Below are 21,302 nucleotides of genomic sequence, written 5' to 3'. Positions count from 1 at the left end.
TAGGTTAAGCAAAGACAGACCCCGCTGTTCTCAATTCACTTTATGATCCTCCCATCATAAAAAATAATATCAGCACCTTGCTTTTCATGTCAGAACTACATTTGAGCCGCGATTGCCTATGCCCATGAGTAAATCCCATAAAAGCCACCCCGTTGTACTGCGGCGGTTTTTCCTTGTGGGTGATTGATTGATGGATGAGGACTGACACTTCGATGAAGCTATTTCGACTGCCATCTCAATCCGATGATGTGAGGGGTGTATTTTCTGTCCATGCCTCATTACTTCAGAATGACATTCCTGGAACTTCATTTACTTTTTCCCTCCTTCCCCGAAGCGCCATATTTTTTCCCATCTAGGTTATGCACGCCATAAAAAAAGCAATTTGCTATTATATGTGGCATAAGGGCAACACTTTCCCTAGGAGGTAAATAAGAAGTTTTTTTTTAATCCCAATGTTGAACTTAGGGATCATGTCAAAATTTCTACAACAATTCCAACAGGCAACCTCTGTGAGAAATGGCGAAGAGGATAGATTTGGCTTCATTTTCTTGGTACTGAGATTTTTTTTGGTGTGTGATAACCTTGGTCATTAAAGCAACAACTAAAATATTTCTTTTGCTTCAAAATCATCTAGTTCTTAGTGTTGTGCCTAGAACAGTTTAAACATGTCACCCGTCACTGAGTAGCAGGTTCCAACACAATCCAGACTTACTTGTCCCTTGAGAATAAGGAAATCCATTGTTTAAATGCAGTGATGGATTTATCTATTAGAGGTTGCTTTCAGTCATATAAAAAAATGCTCAACTAGAGTAAACAGACGTACCCCTGCATTTCCAGAGTGCGCACTAGGAATGCAAGACTTTTAATATTAAAACATGCTCTTAGCTTTTCCAAGTTGACTTAGGACCTGATTTTAATCTGTGTAATACAGTATTCCTGTTAATAATAACGTATAATTAAGACATCCGTTAAAAATCCATAACGTTAATTTAATGGAGAAAATCTAATACAGTTCTATTGGAATTTTTACGTTAAATTAACTTTAACGGGCTTTTAATGGATGTCTTAATTAGATCTCATTATTAACGGGAATATTCCACAAATTAAAATTGGGCCCTCAAAGTTTTAATGAAAAAAGTTGCAGGAACACATTTAAAACGGACACCCCGTCTCATGCTTTCCGTGGCTTCTCCAGCCGAGCCCACAAACAGCGGGTCCCGCGGGAAGAAGTGACCAGAAGAGGCTGCGCTGACCTTCCCTCCCTGCGCTGATCTCACCTTCTCGCTTCCTCTCGGACTCGGCGTCTCCCCAAGGCGCCCCCCCCCCCCCCACCTGCAGGCCTCCCGGGACAGTGTGCAGGCTGGCAACTGTTATTCAAACAAACAAACAGACAAACAGACAGAAACCCACGAGAAGACCGTGCTGACATGCCAGGTGCGCACCACTGCGCGCGGGGGGAAAAGTCTCCGGCCGTGAGACGGTTAAGCCCGACCATCGGAACGACGCTCACAGAAGATGAACATCGTTTGGAGGTTTTCTTGGCTCCACGTCTGGTTTAACTTAATAATTCTCCCACTTTGCAGTGATGAACGGCTCCCCCGTGCAGGGGCAGGTCTGGGCAAGCCAGGTGCACCCGTAATTGGGGCTTCGAACAGAAACATTTCCTTTAGACAAACGTTCCCAGAGGGGCTATAAATAGGAATCGGACATGACCATGAAAAGTCAGCTTCCAAGCGCCTGCGTCTAGTGCCGCCTACTTGGACATGAGACCGCGGAGACCGACCCTATCGGCCACCCCCCCCCCCCCCCCGGCCCCTTCCTGTCGAGCGTTACAAACTGACAAAATAAGGACATCAATGTTCTCAGGCATTATTTGTCTTCAGTGGCACTTTGTTTTCCCGTGACAGTGGAAAGAGGACTGTGGAGACGAGACAGCCCCAATGCAGTTTATCAATGAAAATCTAATATCGTCCATAAGCAGAGAAGTGGAAATCAATACTTCATTACCAAATTGTTAGTGAGGATGAAGAGAAATGGCTGAGGTGGTTTTTTTTTTTTTTTTTTTTTTTTTGGCAGTCTTCTCAGAGCCGGGTGTCAGGAGTTCAATGTCAGAAGCAGGCGATGCAACGAGGACTCGGTGTGAGGAGATCCAGGCTGGAAAGTTGAAACTAAGGCATTTGTCCTGTAATGGGAATCAGAACAAGAACAACAAGAAAAGATGCATTATTTTCTGAGGAATAGCTCAGGGGGTTATGTCTCCCCTTCTCTGCCCCCCCGCCGGGTAGTCAGATTGCCCACCTAGACTATTTCATGGGTATTCATGTTCTGCAGAATGACAGTTAAGTCTAGTGTGTGATAGAACCCGTTAATGGGATACAGAAAGGAAGAGCCAGTTTAGGGGAAAAACGACCTCTAAAATATAACGTCGGGAAGAGATATTTGTGCACCACGTTCATAGCAGCCAACGGGTGGATGTGATCCAAATGTTCTTCAATGATGACTAGATAAAGTGTGGTATATTCATGCAATGGAATATTGTTCAGCCTCAAAAAGGAAGGAAATTCTGACACTTTCTACCGCATGGATGAACCTTGAGGATATTACGCTGAGTGAAAACAAAGCAGTCCTAAAGTGACAAGCACAGTATCCTTTTAATGCGACGAGGGACCTTGCGTGATCGAGCTCACAGGAACACGAAGCAGAATGGTGGCTTCCAGGCGCTGCGGGGAAAGGAAGGACAGAGAATCGCTGTTTGGTGGGTAGAGAGTTTTAGTTTTCCAAGATGCACAAGTTCTGAGCACGGATGGATATGTTGTGTGTGCAACAATATACACTTAAAAATGCTGACGATACAGCTCATGTTATGTGCCTTTAGCCATCATTTAAAATAAAGATATAATGTACGATCTTTAAAAATTTATAAAGCATTTTGAAACACAAAAAATTTCATCGATGATCCCATCACCCAGAGAGAACTCCTATTCACAGTCTGCTGAATTTTCTTCTAGTGTTTTCTTTGTGCGTTTTCGTTAGGCTTACGTAGGTAACTGCCCGCTGTGTAATACTTCTCTCCATAGTTTCCCACTTTCAAGCATCATTGTAAACAGCTACTTGAGTTCCATCACCTGCACTGTCAGAGTTTACTAAGCCATTCTCTGATGGTGGACGTTCCAGTTGCTTCCACTTTTATTCAGTGATCCATAACGCTGTGATGGACATCTTTGGTTTAAAGCCTTTCAGTATGTTGTATCTCCGTAAGCTTAAATTCCCAAGGATGGAAGTCCCAAGTCAAAAAGTAGGACCATTTTCCATATGGGTACTAGAACAGCGGTTTTCAACCTGTGGGTCGTGACCCCTTTGGGGGTCGAACGACCCTTTCACAGGGGTCGCCTAAGACCATCGGAAAACACATATATAATTACATATTGTTTTTGTGATTAATCACTATGCTTTAGTTATGGTTGGGGGCCCCCACAACATGAGGAACTGTATTAAAGGGTCGTGGCATTAGGAAGGTTGAGGACCACTGTACTAGACTTATTGCGGTGACCACTTCATAAGTTATGTAAACTCTAATCACTATGTTATGCATATGAAACTAATATAATACATATTGTACATCAACAGTAATTGAAAAAAATATTTTAAAAAATAGGGCCATTTTTGTGGTGGGGCAGTACTACTTAAAGCATGTTTTGCTATGGGAGGTTAGTAAGGTGAATTTTTTTTTTTCAAATTGTGTGCTATTTGGGTTACAGTAAAAATGCATATAATTTCCATTAGCCCAACCAATCTGGGTGGTTTTCCTTGATTATATCTTATTATTTAGTGCAGCGATTTTTAACTGGTGTGCCACAAGAATTTTTAAAACATGCAATACCTGACTATTTAGTTGGGGGAACTGATCTCTTTTCCCTTAGAGTGTCCAAAAAAAAAAAGGATGATAAATGCCTGTCTTCTGTAAAGAGTGGAAGTATCTTCCATTGTAAAACAGGATGAAGTCTTGGGTGAAGGGTTTAGTTTTGTGTGAGGTCTGTCAGAAGCCCCCATGTTCTCCTCCCCGACCATGACATGATATTAACGTGGTGCCGGTTTTACAGAACCTTGCTTCACTGATCCCTTCCTTGAACTCATAACAGATTTGATCAACACCCAAACTTCTCTGTCTGGGTTTCTCTTAGGACCAGGTTTGGTCTGGGAAAGGGAGCAAGGAGAAAGAAAAGAATTTTATTATATTATAGTCCCCTTCTTGGAAATTCACAGTACACCAAAGCATATCAAAGACTCCGAGAAATCCTGCAATCAAAACCCAACCCAACCCAACGCAGCATATCTTTATGTAACTCACGGCTCTCCAGATATGTCTGATAACCCCTTCTTCCCTACAAAACCCACGCAGATAAATGTGAGTGTCATTTTCTGGCAAACACCTGCATGACAGACTCTGGCGTAAAACCAAGGAAGTCAATCAGTTCCTAAGATCTCAGGTCGCAATTCTGGACTCCTGTTACTGGGCTTTTTTGAGCCTCAGTAGGACAGGGTCCTGTTGTAGTGACAACTCGACATGTTCCAAGTTTATCCTACGCTACTCGTGCTAAGCCCGTGCCTGACCTGCTGCCGTGCAGGAGGTTGAGAGTGGAGTCACCTGGCTGGTCAAGTGGGGGAAGGGTATTCAGATTCAGGTTTTCTTTCTTTCTTTCTTTCTTTCTTTTCTTTTCTTTTCTTTTCTTTTCTTTTCTTTCTTTCTTTCTTTCTTTCTTTCTTTCTTTCTTTCTTTCTTCTTTCTTTCTTTCTTTTTCTTGGTTTCTTTTTTATTGCCTGGAGTGATTTGGTGTACCAAAGTGTTAAACACTAGCATTATTAATAATTTAAAGTCATTCCCCCAAGAATATCTGCACAGTTACTCAGTTAAACTCCAGATCCAAGCGTCTTCTGTGAAAACCTGGCTATGATGTTATTTCCATCTCAGAGACCTCCTCATATCCCACCACGATTGGTGAACGTGGTAGATTTTTCTAGAAGGTCAGTGTTCCTGCACTAGAAGAGAATAGTAAACAGGAGACCGGACTGTGGGACAATATACAATATACCCTTTCTTATTATTCCTTATTTTAAAAGAGGAAAGACCTTATTTTTCTTTAGGTCCAAAGATGAAACCCTGGCAGCAAATTAAAACTAGAAAACGCAGGGGAGGGGAATGAGAACTGGCGCTTTTATTTCTAATTTTTCAGAATGACTCGTGTAGAATGAATTTAGAAAAAAGAAAAGAGAGCAAAGACTCTTGGTTGCCCCTCAAATGGTAGTTGAGGTCAAGCTTGGCGGCCGCATAGGTTTTTTCCTCTTTTTTTCTAATATGTTGAGCTACTCCTATAAAAATAAAACAAGTAAATAAAAATTTTAATTACATATCTACAAAGTCATTGGCAGTGTTCATTAAGTAGAGTTTTCGAGGGAGAGCCAGGCGAGAAGATGTAATTATTTTGTATTAATTACAGAACCACCAACAGATGCGCAGAATTATATATACTTTAATTTGGCCCTGCTAGAATTTTTAATCCTTGTGGCAAATCATTTCGGTTGGCTCTTCCATTTCCCTTGGCCTTCCTCAGTGCCACCTGCCCTCTTCTTTCTCCACTCTGCCCTGCTCAGAGCGGCACATTGTCCCCAGGGGGTGTTTTGTGACTGCGACCATTGTGGGCACACCACTAGCATTTCATGTTCAGGGGCTGGGGGTATGAGCACTTTGCAAGGTGTGGGCGTTTCTTACAGGGTGGTATTGTCCCTCATTAAAAGAAAAAGATTTTATTTATTTTTTCAGAGGGAGGGGAAGGGAGGGAGAGAGACAGAGATACATTGATGTGTGAGAGATACATCATCAGTTGCCTCTTGCACGTCCCCAAATGGGGACCTGGCCCACAACCCAGGCATGTGTCCTGATGGGGAATGAAACCAGCAGCCTTTGGGCTTGCAAGCTGGCACTCAATCCACTGAGCCACACGAGTGAGGGCATTAGAAAATCTCTCTGTAGGTTGGGGTGGTTTTTCAGCTTTGGCATTATTGACATTTGGGGCCATAAGATTCCTTGTTGTGGGAGACTGTCCTGTGCCTTGCAGGATTTTTAGCAGCATCCCTGGCCTCTACCTACCAGATTCCAGTACCATCCCCGCACCCCAGAGTGTGAGAACCTAAAATATCTCTGGGTGTTGTCAGGTGTCCCTGGGGGGAGGCAACAGAGTTATTCCTTGTTCAGAACCACTGACTGAGGTGGGAAACATTTTTGTAATTAATTTAAGCCTAGAATCCAACTCCATTTTCCACATAAATACCAAGTCTTTTATGCGCAATTTCATACGCACTGCATTGTCCTGAAATAAAGCTACCTTGCAAACCAAGAGAAACTATGTGTAACTTGGAATTTTAGTGGGAGTTATTTGCCCTTTCAGGAAATCAAGTCGCCTGCGGCGTGGCTGCGGATGGTATTTGAGAGGTCCATTCACCAGCTCCCACGCGATCTCCCGCGTCTCTGATGCCTTCCGGGGGAATCCCACCCAGGATCCTGCCCGCCTCGGACCCCCTCGTTATTCCTCTGAAGACCTCGCTCTCCTGAGTGTGGTCTACTGGCGTCGCCTGTCCCCTGTTAGAAAAGCAGAGAATATGCGGTACGCCCAGCCGGGCCGACTCAGCGTCTGTATCGGCGGAAAATGCCCAGGGGACGCGGCGCACAGTCGCGTTAGAGAAGTCGTGTTCTAGCGAACGGTCTTGTTGCACAGTCACCGCTTCAGATGGGTTCTTTCTGAAATTATGTGCATAGGCTGCTCGTTCGACCTATTTTTTCAATTTCAGGATAGTAGGGGAGAAACGATAGGATGCTCGTTTAGGAAGGCCACGCTGGGTCCGCAGAGGGCCGGGCCGCGCGCGGCACAAGCCCTTTCCACGCGGTAGCAGCCCCTTGGGTAACACGACGTGTCGTCTGTGCGCTGATGCCGGTCATGCCAGACCTCTCCACGTGAACGTCTCGCGAAGACCTCCACGGTCACTCTTTCCAAAGCAGGGCGTTTGAATTCCTTCGCCCCAGCCTGTCCACCTTCCAGTGTTTTTCTTCGCAGGAGATGAAACCTTAAACTGCTCAGGTTGCTCCAGCCAGAGAGCTGGGTCGCCTTAACACCTAGTCTTCCAATTCCGCTGCAGACACGATGTCCGCTCCGCCCCCAGCGCCCCGGCGGGGCCTGGCCGTACCCTCCCACTGGGCCTCTCCCTCCAGTCTGCGTCCAGGCCATCTCTTTCCATGTGGCGAATGAAGTGAGCTTAGAAAAACTGGGATCAGAGCGAAATGGTCACTCCCCATTTCCCCCAGCGTATCCTTCAGTGACCTCTTCTGTGCTTAGAAAGAAGCCCCTTGTTTTTCCAGAACTTTCCGCTGGCTCTGGCCTTGCCACTTCTCTGACCTTGCTGGAACATCCCCTCTGACAGCTCCTGAAACATGCCTCGGAGTCGTCGCAGGTGCTGTTCCCTCCACCCAGAATTCGATCCCTCCCGTTCTTTGTCCCGCGTGCAACTTCTCATCCTTAAGGCCTCAGCTGAAGCGTCACTGCCTCAGAGAAGTCTGCTCTTACCCGCTGGACTTGACTAAGTTCTTTTTAAAAAAATAATTGCACATCTATGTTGTCCTGATGAGACTTTTTGCAGCTCATAGACAAAATCATACACATGTTTGTGGGTTTAGTGTCTGCCTCCTGCATGGGCCTGCAAACCCCCGGGAGACGGGGACAGTGAGCCTGCCCATCACAGCGGCATTCCAACCATGGTAGCCAATGTCATGCACACAGTAGGTACTTGACAGACATCTGTTGAGTGAATGAAGCTCTAAAGACAATAGCTTGAAGTCTATTCCAACAAGGGGAAACACTTTTAAAAAGTATTTATTACCAAAACAATACAAAATAATAATAATAAAAAAAGATTTACCAGGAATCCTTATTTCTTTAGTTCTATCAGAGACAACTTAGAACATGTAAAGGAAGAAAAGAAGAGACTAGAAAAATTAGTCCAAGGAAACAAAAATGGACGCCAAGAAGCTTTATCGTCTGTTTGGTACTTTCAACTTCAAAGAATAATTTATTCTGCCCTTTTGAAGCCATTTACATTTTTTTCAAAGCATATTCATATAATTGTCTTCCGAGATATATTGGATAAATATTAGTGGCCTGACGATAAAGAGGTTGAGGCTAAGGGAGTTTAAAAAATTGGCTCCCTTGATGATTAAGTGATAGGTCAGGATACCTGACTTCTAATTCAGACTTCTTAAAACGCAAAAAAATAAGAGCGTGAAATATAAATGCGGAACACATATAAAATGTGTCTTTAAGAAAGACCGTGACAAGGAAGCAGAGTGGAATTGGGGACGAGTGATTTTTAACCATGTAATCCTGGGAGAACCCTACACGTAATATTTTTCCAAATTGATTTTACAATTTGAAAATCCAAATGGACTTACCTGCATCACTGAATTTCATCATTAGCGCTTCTCCTAATTTTTCCTAAGAGAAATCTCTGTGTGCAGAAACCCTTCAACTTAGGTGGACCGATTCCAGTCCTTAGAATAAATAAAATCACTGCTTAAATGTATCAAATGCTTTTTATCCACTAGATGCAGCTTCGTGGGAGTAGGTGGATAATATTTTTAAATGTTATCTGGTATTTCTGCCTTTTCTTAATTTCTTTCTTCCTTGTAGTTTTCCTGTCACTGGAAATAGACTAAATTACTCTTGGAGAGGGAGGTCACAAACTAAACCAGATGGAACGAAGGGGCTGAGTTTCTGAATGATGAGAGTCTTTTTCTTTCACATATCGAATCTCAAAGAGGTTGAATCAGTGACAAGTCGTATATCAGTAACATCCACAAATATTAATTGTGGACCCACCACTTATGCATTATTTCCATTAATCATCTCACCCGTCCAAAGGGGTGTCCAATATCACAGAGGACAAAACTGAAGGTTAGATAATTGAAGTGACTTCTCCCAGGTGCCAGGTACATATGTGGCAGTGAATATTCCAACAATCAACTGGAATATATATTTTCTAGACTTCAGAGCCTTTACTCTTAAACTGTTCCTGATGCCAGGTCTGTACTGATGAGGTCACAGATTCCCTGTCAACGATGGTGCCTGATTAGACCCTGGAAGGCTCGGAGGCAAGACTACGACATTATTGACCTTGATAGTCTTCTCCTTGGAACATTTACCTGTGGAGAGCATGCAGGTCATCGCTGACACACTGGAAAATCTCAACTTCTGAACTTCCTCTTTTAAAGCGCACCCTCTGATAGGTCAAATGTGCCTCAAACGCATGATCCAGACAGCTGCCTACGTCTCAAACGCCGGTGAAGAGTTTGCTGTGGGTTCCTCTTATCTGTGCAGAGCAAACGTCTCCTAAGCTGGCCCCCAGCCTGCACCACCCGAGTGGGCGAATTGAAAATAACGAAGCAAATCCGTTCCCTTGTTGCCTATTTAACGGGCAACCCTCGAAATGGCTTGAAATCTTGTCATCGCCACGTGCCGAATGGCTGTTGAACGAAACGGGCAGAAGTGAGGGGACATCTTGGAGGACAACAACAACAAAAATATCAGGAAGACAGGGGGTCTCCTGAGAGTGGGGCACACGCTGTCACTGGGTGTCATTCGTGTCCTTGTGTGTCAGCTTGGAAGATCTCCATGGCAGCAGGAAATCTTTTCCTTAAAGCACACGCCTCCACTTCAGGCTTCCCAAGTAGTCAAGAAGCAGCAATGAAAGAAGCGGTGCGAAGGTCTGCCCTGTGAACGTCTCCTGCCAACTAGTGATGGGATTATGAAGCCTGAACTGCTGGCCGGTTATCCCTAATTATAACCAGAGGTGCGTCAATCTAAATAAAAGTGATAAGGCTGAGGGAGTTATTTTCCTCTCCCTCCCCCGACCAGCTTTTAACTTGAATCCCTTCTCAGTGAGTAATTATTAAAAAGGAATGGAGCCCAGCGTTAAGGAAAACACACACACACACACACACACACACCAAGAAATGGTTTTACCGTGGGAACCTATTTTTTTTCCTGCACCCTCCAATATCACAAATGTTTTGCAAGACGTTTCTGCCAGACATTAAGTATCAGGAAAGCTTCGTGGATCCTGAAATCCTGCTCGACATTTTCCTTATGGAAGCACTCCCTCTTGGGATGGATCACGTGTTCATTTTTGCTTTCACGACTAGGAAGCTCAGAGGCAAATGATGGCCCAACTTGAGCAGCTGTGCATCCTCTTAAGGCTCCAGTCTATACCCACTGCCTTCTCTTCACATTCTGTTTCCTCTCACAAACTTGTTAAGGGTTTGTCTCTGCCGCTTACTAGCTGTGTGACGTTGGGAGAAATGACTTACCCCTTTGGAACCTAGGTTTCCACATCTTCAGATTCTCAGAATAATAATAGTCCCTTCCATAAATGGTGCCTGACACACAATAAATACTCGATAAACCGTAGATTTAAAAAGTGATTTTCCTTTCTTTCATGATTTTATTGTATTGCATATAATATAGCCCCTTAAAAGTGCTGTGGAGTAAGATGTGGAATAAATACAAAAATACATACATGAAATTCTGCTTATGTGTGAGAACTAAGTAATCACCAGGTCTTGGGAAATGGATTATTTTTTCTTTCTGGAAATTTAAGAAAATATACAGAAGAGAGGCTCTTTAGTTCATACATTAACTAAGGTTGAAAAGAAATCAGCTGTCAATTCAGATGGGAGGCTAAGGAAAGTTTTCCCTTTATATGTGTAAAAGAAGGATAAAATAGCATTTCAAAACATTTGATGTGCAGATTAAGAAGGAAGTAGAAAGCCATCATTGTACCTACCATTTTATTAAGTGCTCATTACACACTCTGCAGTTTATAATGACGCCTGACTGACGGATCTCATTGTCCCTATTTATTGATGAGAAAACAGGCTGGAATTGGTTAAGAAATGTAATTGAGGTCAGAGAGTTAGCAAATAGCGGAGCCAGCATTTCAACTTAGGTTTGCCTGCCTTCAAAACCTCTTCTCTAGCCAGTCTGCATTGCTGTCAGTGGAACTCACTAGAATCTTCTAAAGGCACATTGCTTGGGAAAGCTATAGAACGAAGAATGATAAGGACTGAAAACCGGTCCAGCTGTTTTTGTTCTTTCAAGAGAGAAATTAAAATGGGGATAAAAAGCAGAACAACATCCTGACGATGTGAAAGGAAGACGCACACGGTGGAGTCATTGAGTCATTGTCATGTCGTATCGGGCGATCAGGGACTTACCATGTGACAGTTCTCCTCTCTGGTTACGTTGGGCTGTAGGAGAGGGGAAAGAAGCACTTTCCCGTACCTGCGTTTACTGAGTCACATTCACAGACGCCGAAAGGGCACTTACGTGGTGTGAAGGCGGTCGGATACTGGCGAACACCCCCATAAACAACCCGGACAGCTTCCAGCCCACACCGCCAGCGACATGATTCACAACCAAACTGGTCTCCTCGAAGCGGAGCGCCCAGCCAGGTGTTACTTATTACAACCAGCTTCCAGCCCGACGAGAGTCGCTGTGTGGGTACAGGCGGGCACCGTCACTGCTGCCTGACTGGGAGCGGGTAGCATCTAGTAAGAACCGCATGCCTTCCGAGTATGGAAAGTAAACGGGTCGAGGTGCTTTATTTATTTGTTTTTTAAATTTCTTACCACTGTGATTCTCTGTCTCGGACTCACGGGCAGCCGTGTTTGTGGTGCATCTACGCTGGAAAAGGGGGTTCGTGGGTGGATACATGTTTAGGTAATTCAGACCAACCCTCCTGCTTTTCAAGAAGAGTCTCCCTTCATTTCTTTTATTTTTATTTATATATATTTAACGTACTTAACTTATTTTTAGAGAAGGAAAGGGAGGGAGAGGGAGAGGGAGAGAAACATCGATCAGTTGCCTCTTGTATCCACCCGGACTGGAAACCAGACCTGCAACCGAGGCATGTACCCTGACCAGGCATCGAACTGATGACCTTTTGTTTTATGGGGATGGTGTCCAGCCCACTGAGCCACACTGCTCAGGGTTCCCTTCATTTCAATGATAGATTTCATTCACTGGGTGCCTACCTACTCTTTGCGTGAAGCTTGACTGTTCTTTTAATTCTTATGTGTATACTAATGCCCAAAGGTAACTCCTAGGAATCCCTTTTTTAGAGGTCAGGAAAATGACAGAGCTCTAAGTAACGGGACCAAGATCACAGGCCTGGGAAGTGGGAGGCTGGAATTTGAACATGCATTTCTCTGTCACCAAACACCATATTGCTTCACAATAATAACTATTACCCTTCGCCAGTTTGATTGCTGGTAATAATTACCCATCTTCACAATAGATTGGGAGAACATGACCGAGTGCTTCCTCTTTGCAAATGAAGACCCGGAGGCCCAGGAGGTGAAATTGTCCCCACCGCCCACACAGCTATTTCCTAGAGAAGCTGGAATGAAGCCAAGATTCCTCTGCTTCTGGAACCTAATGTCCTCTGACTCTATCTATCTAGTGGTCCCCAAAGTCTTCTTGAAAGTCCAAGTCCCTTGAGATGCTCTAAGAAAAAAGGATGCTCTTTTATTCATTTGTTTATGTTTCAAACAAAAGCTCCTCAAAAATGTCAAGCTCCATCCCCCACCCCCACAGCCTTTGATCTGCTGTGCGCCTTGCAGGGGCGCCCTTCCCATGACTCTGCCTGGATAATTCCTGCCCCACGTCATCCTCTGGCTGAAATGTCACATGCTCAGAAAGACCTTTCCTTGTCCCAGAATCTAGACTAGGCCCCCGGATTGCCTCTCTCTTTCTCTCCACTGGTCATGAGTAACGTTTTGGTTTGTGTGAATACTGGTTTAAAGCTTGTCTCTCCCACTGGCCTTCGGGAGGGGAGGGGTAGTGACTGCCGTCTTCAGTGAAATGCCAGCCTAGTGCCTGGCCCACAGGTGTCACTCCGTGAAGACACTTGAGCTGTTTGTCATCCCTTGCCCTTTGTCCACTTTGGTAGAATCATAGACATGAAAATGAGCGGCCTCAGGTATCCTACCCACCCCTGTCATTTTGCCAATGGTGACATGAAGGCCTGGACTTTACTGATGAGGACACTTGTTATTGTCTTAGTCCCAGAGCCCAGTGTTTGACCACTTATATCTGACTTCATCCTCCAGACAGATGAGGAAACCAAGGGTCAGAGCCACTCAGCAGCTTGCCCAGGTTCACAGCCATGAGTGGCACTGAGTTATCCAATCGTGCCTCCTGCCTCTGAGGGGTTTCCCCACGCTGGCCCCAGTCCACACTGGGCTGCCCCCGGAGATTCTGCCTTATTGGTCTGGGGCAGGCCTGGGCATTGGGGTTTTAAGTTTCCCAGGGGATTCTAATGTATTGCCAAGATTGAGAATTATTGCCCTATTGCACAACTGATTGATTGATTGATTACTACCATTTAACCAATTAACCCTTCTTGCAGAGACAGCAGAATACATGATTCATTCAATTCTACGACAGTGGTCCTAGCTTTTTACTCTGTCTCTGTCTCTCCCCTCTCCCCACTCACAAATCTGCATTTCTATGCAGATTAAATTCCTTCACAACACACAGTTAAATATAAAAACAAACCCACAATGCACTACTATTTTACAAGGCCCAGACACAACAGTCTAGTTACATCTCAGAGAAGAGACTGAGCCACCACATTTCCACTCAAACGAAGAATCTGAGACCTTCAGGCCCTGGGGATCATTGACTGGTCTGCACGTCAGTCATGACCACAGTTGCTACTATTGGATAAAGAGGATTCACCTTGTACCAGGGGCTATGGGAGGCTGGGTGGGGTGGGACAGAGAGGCCCCTACAACAAAACTAAGGTGGGCATTTCCAGCAGGACCTTTTTACAAAGGGTCAACCGGCCCATGGGAAGTGCAGGGGTGGTCACTATGGCTGGTAAGAGGTGCAGCCTGGATTTGAACCTTCCTCTGTTTACCCCTCCCCCAACTTCACTAGACTCTTCCCACTAGAAAACATTGCCTCCTAGAAGCCTCTCCAGACTCTACCTGCGATCCTGTTTATGCACAGAAAAAAAACCAGGCTAAATCAGGCTCATTTTCTGGAAGGAATTCAAGGCTTCCCTCCACCCCCAAATCAGCTGCTGAGAAGCAACGATATGCATTTTAAGTGCCTCACTTAAAAAATTTACTATAAAATATTCAGTCCTTCCAAGCAGAGCTAAAATGGAGCAGGGGGTGGACCTCCTGTCTTCTGTGGGAAGGAAGGTAAGGAAAGTGAGCGCAGAAGGCCCCTGTAGCCGCGGGCTGCACCCCCCAAGGCCAAGTTCCCCGGGGCAGCGCTGTGGCCGTGAGAAGCAACCACTGATGTTGGAGTAACGATGCCAGAAGCTTGACTGACAACATGGGAGCCAGTGGGAGGGACTGAACGGTGTCCCCCTAAATTCATATGCTGATGTCCTTGCCCACCTACCTCAGGATATGACTGGATCTGGGGACAGAGCTTTTAAAGACGTGATGGAGTCGAGGCCATGAGGGTGGGTCCTAACCCAATCTGATGGGTGTCCCTGTAAGAAGAGGACATTAAGACACCCAGATAGAGGCCCCAGGGTGATGGGAAAGTGAGGGGCTGTCCATGTGACGATCAGTGTGGCCGCTTCGAGAAGGGCCCAGGGAAGGCCTCACTAGGAGGTGACATTTGTGCATAGAATTCAGGGGATCTGTGATCTTGGGTGGAAAAAAAAATTACACCTTTTATTTCACTGACCTCTAAATGCCCGCATTTCCTTCACTTACGAATGTAGACACCAAATCGTAATAGTAGTAGAAGCCTTGTGATTTGTATCGCCAGTATTTTCACCAACATGCCACTGAGTTTAGGTCACATTACAGTTGCAAATATCTCGCGATGTTAGGGTCACTCATTACTTTGAAATCATTGTGGTTATTAGCCTTAGTGTTGGGTCTGCTACTTAATGCACAGCGTGGCGCAGAAGCAGGCTTAGGTTGTGACTAGGGACCACACCAAGTTTATTCTTGTGTTATTAGTTATTAATTATTGTATTATTTCCCATATGAACCACTGTAAACCTACTTTTGCCCCGCCCTGCATATAAATAAATTCATGTATTACTATCCCAAGTCGCTGCCTTTAATATTTGGTAACTGGATTTCCATGATTTTTTTTAAAGCTACGTATTTTATTTTGTGCCTTTAAAAGCATTACGTTTGCGGAGGCTTCCATGGGCCGCACCAGGTGGCCGAAGTCTACAGCCGGAAGCAATCAGAACTTTGGTGGGCTAAGGAAACCAAGGCCCTCCTCCGTCAAACAATTCTTAACCGTGGGCGAGCGTTATAGGGAAGTTGGTGAAGCCTGGGGTTTCAAGAAACAATTGCTACTCAAGTTGTTCAAGTTTATGGCCAGGACAAGAGATGGATGGCATGATAAACCAAATTTTGTGCCTATTTGTTTATTTGTAGTCTCTGGAGAGAGGATCCGTAGCTCTCACCAGAGTCTCAAAAAAGTTCTTGACCTGTATATGGGTTTGGAACCATTGTTTTAGAAGGAAGGGGTCTCAGGATGGGCCCCCCCTTTCCGAATCAGGCTGTGATTCAGGAGAAGTCCTGAAGGTCCCATGTCGCTGCTATCTGGGGACACCCATTTCTCCTTGCACCCCATCCCCACCCTGTTCTATTTCACTCGATCCAAAGCCTCAAGTCTGCCCCAGACCAAGACAATTTCATCCGGGCGGGTAAATGAGCAGCTGGGAAAGCGTGTGTATGAAGGATTCCATCTACCTGCTTGCATGTGAGGAGGGGTGCCAGAGGCCCCTAAGTTAATCTTCATTATCACATCAGCGGCTCTTCCTCTCCTGGTTTTAAATTAAGATGCCCTGGCCAGTGTCCCATCTTCCCTCTACTCCACACACACAATCAGCCAGTCAAGGCATTTTAATTAGACCTCCTCTATTATTAGAACACAGGAAGAAAAATTCATGGCTGGTCTGAAGGACCCCAAGCTAGGAGAGAGAAAGGTAATCATTTAATTTGCTGTTGTTTCCATAAATCAGGCCCCGTCATCAATTTCACCACATATTTGAGAGCACATGTTATTGACAATGTGTTCGTGGAGAAAAATGGAGTTTGCTGGCAAAGTTGTTCCATTTTCTAAAGATTAAATTGTTCATTGTACAGGCTGCCATCTGCCCGCCCTAGAAGAGATTTAGTTGTTGGCAGAGACATTCAAAATCTAGAAGATAAAAGTTAAATTTCTTTTTTTTAGTGCTATGCACAGCCAAAGGTGAACGAATGAATGAATGAATGAGTGAGAGAGTGAATTAATCCGTCCACCCCTCCATCTCTCCAATATCTATCAAGTGCTCTTTTGTGAGACCAGGTAGCTTCCAACGAAGGGTTCCTGTGGAAGGAACATACGTAGCTGGTTGGTAACCCCGTGGTCCTCATGCATGCGTAGGGCCTCTGAATGGCTGGCTCTCCTGTCCCCCGACCCAACCTGTGCGTTACCAGGGGTCCGGCAGAATTATGATGGGAAAGACAAGTTTCTACACGCACAGACCCTTCTAGTGTGGGGAGGATAGCTAAGGCAGACACGTCTGAGGGCAATCGAACACAGCACATGCGTGGAGAAAACCCCAAAGGGGAGGCTGGGCTCCTTTCTGAGCAGAGGCTGCTTGGAAGAACTGAGGAGAAGAATTTGGAGGAACCATGACGCGGGCCTATGATTCCAGACTGTTCTTTTACGCATACACTGTCTTCTTGTGGGTGAGGTCACTGAGGCTCGGAGAGATGGAGTAATCAGCTCCTTACGTGCTAGGTCCTATGCGGAGAGTTTTTCTCTCCTTCCGTATTTAATCCTCACGACAACCCGATGAGTTAGGTCGGTTGGAAAGGGAGATGTGGAGGCAAAGAGAATTCCAGCGACTTGCCCGAAGGATCCCAGCTAGGGTTTGAATCAAGAGCTCCCTGACTTTGGGACCCACGTGTTTAACTGCCGTGCGGTCCTGCTTTTCAGTATTGCCCAGCGGGGAGGAATGGTTACTCATATCAAAAAGTCAGTCTGTGTGGAGAAAGACAAACACCCTTCCATGCAGAATCTAGAGAGCAAAATAAACAGACAGACAAAAGAGAAACAGATCGACGGCTGTCAGAGGGGAGGGGCTGGGGGGCTGGGGGAAAAAACGGGAAGGGATGATGAAGTACAGATTGGCAGTTACAGGCTGGTCACAGAGATGTAGCGCACCGCCCAGGAAATACAACCAACGATGTCATAACGACTATGGATGGGGCCAGGCGTGGGCTTGAAACATTGCGGGGACCCCTCTGTGAAGTGCATGGTTTTTTGGCCTGTATGCTGTACATCTGAAACTAACCCAGAATAGTACTACATGTAAACTGCAATTGAAAAATGTGATATGTATTAAAAAATAAAATAAAATAAAATAAAAGGCAGTCTGGGGTAATCTGGGAGGACCAATGCAAACTTCACATTTTAAAGGATGCTGCCAGAGACCATCTGAACCAAGTGGTCAAAGTTAACATCACCAGCAACGACACACCAACAGCATGAATTCCCCGATATAACGCATCAGGATGGCACTTCATGTCTATGGTATTCTCACCAGAAATGCATGACCTTGATCAATCATGAGAAGCCATCAACAAACCCAACCTGGGGAGCATTCTATGGGTTAGCTGAGTGGTACTTGTCAAAAGTGTCCAAGGTATAAAAGACAAGGAAGGGTCGAGGGATTTTCACGGATGGAAGGAGAAGGAAACACAACCACCAAATCCAACATGAGATCCTAAGTTAGATCCTGGGGCAGCAAGAAGAGATTCGGGTCATATTCGAGCAAGGTGCGTAGTTTAACAAATAGCATTGGTTAGGTAAGGTGTTAACATTACAGGAAGCGGGGTGACCCGTCTCTCTACTATCTTTGCAACTTTGAATCTAAAATTATTTCAAAATAAAGAGTAAAAAAGAGGGGGGCTGCTAGATACATTCCCACGTGATTTAGTAAGTGGCAGGACAGGCCACCAATCCCTGTTTTTCTTGCCTGCCACCAAACCTATCCAGGAAAGTGCTAGAGGAAGTCATTGAACAACTGTTGAGGGGCTGCAGAAGCCAGCTGAGCGGCCCCTTGAGAGACACCTGAAGGGCCTGGCTTCCAGCGAGGAGCGGGGGATGGGTGTTGAGTTTCCTATGGGCAAAGCTTGGGCAGCAAACTCTCCACTCTCTACTGTCACGTCTGAGAAGGAGCAAGATATTAGATTAAGATGGTAGAGCTCCAGCGAGCCAAGGAGCTCCCTTCCACGCTCACTGTTTTGGCAAGAAAAAAAAAAAAAAGATGTGTAAGTTCTTGGTAGTTCATGAGCTGTCTTGCTGCTAACTGGTACCCAGCCCTAGAGGGAAGAGGATGACGTGTGAACCCTGAGTGGGCAGAGGTTTTGTGAGTTAGAAGTCATCCCGAATGGGGTACATCTCCCACGGTAGGACCTGAGACTCCCACAGACCCACTCCTGCCCCCACTAGAGGGCCAGTCCCTGGATGCTCCGCCCCCCACAAGGGGCACTGACTGACGAGAGAGGACTTCAACAGCACTTCATTGCTATAATACCAATCCTCCTTCTCAAACCCAATACATCAAGATAAAAGGAGCCTAGATCAAGGGCCAGGAATGGAGATGGTGAAAGAGCTGAGCTGCTCCCTTCTGCCCCAAGGCTGGGAACAACCACAGTGACTCAGCTCTTTTTCCTCCTGCAGGAGGCCAGTGTGGGCAGGTTCTGCTAGGACTGGCATAGGAGTGACAGTCAGCAGGTCCAATCGTGCAAGCTCTTTTTAAGCCACAGCTGGCGTCATATCTGATAGGCCAAAGCATAGCTGAGCCAGAATCAGAATTAGAGGACATTACATTGCCCTGGCCTGGTAGCTCAGTTGATTAGAGCATCATTTCAATACATGAAGGTTGTGGGTTCGATCCCTGGTCAGGGCGCATGCAAGAATCAACCAATGAATGCATCAATAAGTGAAACCACAAATTGATGTCTTTCTCTCTAAAATCAATACATACAAATTAAAAAAAAAAAAAAGAATTACAAATTGACGTGGTGAACGGTATGGGTACAGGGGAGGAGAAAGAACTGTGGTCATTTGTGAAATCTGCTACACCGGTCACAGAGTAGACGGAATCGCTGGGGCTGAACCGAGGTTCAGTCTGGCTCTAAAGCCCACGCTTTCTCTGGGTCCAGCTGGCCCGCATGGGCCGGTGGGTAAGTCTTACATGATCAAGGCGTGAGTTCCAAGTAGGATGGCATGACATATGGACGACACACGGTCCAAAGTCATCGAAGTTGCTCTTTGGGTTGCGTCTCCCTTGGCCGGTGTCATTTCCTGAGTGGATTAGCATATTTGCTGCTTAGGCAGAGAGTTGAGACAAGTCTTGGGATCATACCTCGGGAAGCCGGCCAGTGTGCACCGTCCGAGCATGGCTGGCCAGTCCTGGCACCAGCCGGGCCAGGGCCTCAGGCACCAGACTTCCCTGGACATGCTCCCCTTGGCCGATTTCCATTGCCAATGAGTAGAGTCCTCAAAAAAAGTCAGTTCAATTAGGCTTGGGAAGGGGATACTGCATCTTTGAGTGATGAGGTTGGGGAACAGGGAAAACATTTTCCACTAGCTCATGTCTCACTGTATGGCATTCCGGTTTCATGACACTTCACAATAAATCACTGCTTATCACTCACAGGGGAGCGGAACATGGCTCCAGTTAAGATTCGTTAGTGATTGTTAAGAAGAAACATGAATCGCTGTATATCAGGGCAGCTTGATCATCTTCCTGTCCACGGGAGGCACTTTTTTTTATTGTTATATTTACTGTAACCATTGTTTAAAACATAAATAAGTGGAAGGAAAAAGCACCAAATATGAATAATGAAAATGAGTTTATTTTATCGATGCGTTTATGCGAGCATCGACAATTATTCTGCACAGCGTCGGTAGCGCTACCGTCGGAGAAGTTCCTTTATACTTCAAGTTTCCCCCTTCCTTCCCTTCCCCCTTGTTTTTACCACGGAAAATGCCAGCACGTTCACAGGCAAGGACGGAGACGCTGGCACGTGTGTTACTCCAGTGTGAGGCTTCAGCTTTCTGAACTGTGGCCGCCTCTGTTCTCGTGACATTCGTCACAGCTATTCGTTCAGACCCAAGGGAGCAGGGGAGAGCGATTTAAAAAAGAAGAGGAGCTGAGGCTTGGGCCGGGGCGGCGGGGGCGGGGGGAGCAACTTGCAAACTAAAAGCTTTAAAGTTGTTCCAGCTGGTGTGTCATCCCAGATGAATAAAGGCTTTCGTGAGAAAGTCCTGGCCGTGGACCCAGACCACCCTGGGAGGCCTGTGATAAAAGCGCCAAAGGTCACGGGGCTCAGGGACCCTTGGACAGAGCCGGGATGCTTCCCGGGGTAGGAGGGCCATGGGGGAGAGGCTCGGTGGGATTGGACGGTTGAGGGGGCTCCCACTGTTCTTTTGGGGATGACAGGAAGCCACCGGTTCATCCTTGAAAGGCTGAGGGGCTCCCTGGTTAACGCCTGCTCAGCAGGCTTCCCCAGCCCCTGCCCTCTCCCTTCACACACCTCTCTGCGCCAAACACAGCCAGAGTTGGTAAAGGGGGGTGCCGTCAGTAGCTATCACTGGTACCCATAGAACTTTCTGGAGTAGTTGAGGTGAAGCTCTCTGTGGCTGGAGAGCATTGCCTAGCAGTCTGTTCTGTTTCTTGAGAGTATCTGGAATATTCCAGACTGTTCTACAGAGAAACACAATGAACCCGCAGCATTAGAAATGGAAGAGAAGGCTTTTGAGAACCAGGGGCTTTGAATCGGGATGACCTACTCAGCCCAGTGGGCCTGGGCGGGGCTGGTGTGGGTGTCCCATCCTGGGAAACATGTCAGTCCCCAGCCAGCTGGAAAGGTTGAGCCCCCCCCCCCCCGGATCCAGTCCTTCTCTTGGTCCTTACACTGCGGGCATCGCTGCTTTTATGCGATCCCCACAGCTGTGGAAGCCGATGTGAAGGTCAAGCTTGGAGACGGCGGAGGCATGCAGAACAGCGGTAGCCATCTCTTAAATGCTGGCGGGGCCTGACGGGTGCTCCGTTCACTCCGTGGCTGTTGACTGTGGGCCCCGGAAGCCAGGCCTAGCCCTCCACGGGCCTCCACGGGCGTGAGCTACCTCTGGTGGAGGAACTGTGGGGTC

At 46.1% G+C, this 21,302-nt stretch overlaps 1 protein-coding gene across 2 annotated transcripts in view; it reads right to left on the bottom strand.

Annotated features, from left to right (window-relative positions):
• Positions 1-2,038: 2,038 nt before the first annotated feature.
• TSHZ2 (teashirt zinc finger homeobox 2) overlaps positions 2,039-21,302 on the bottom strand; it is a 407,854-nt gene continuing 388,590 nt past the window's right edge. For both annotated transcript variants that reach the window (XM_090286581.1, XM_090286582.1), the window contains exon 3: positions 2,039-2,182. Coding sequence is in view for 1 of the 2 variants with exons in the window: in XM_090286582.1 (XP_090142708.1) it covers positions 2,181-2,182 (2 nt within the window). In the remaining variant the exon portion in view is untranslated. The remainder of the gene's footprint in view (positions 2,183-21,302) is intronic.

The sequence above is a fragment of the Furipterus horrens genome, unplaced genomic scaffold (genome assembly GCF_987537825.1).
Source record: "Furipterus horrens unplaced genomic scaffold, mFurHor1.1.pri manual_scaffold_8, whole genome shotgun sequence".
NCBI lineage: Eukaryota > Metazoa > Chordata > Mammalia > Chiroptera > Furipteridae > Furipterus > Furipterus horrens.
Note: the sequence above shows the minus strand (reverse complement) of the source record. Positions and strands in the feature narration are given on the sequence as shown.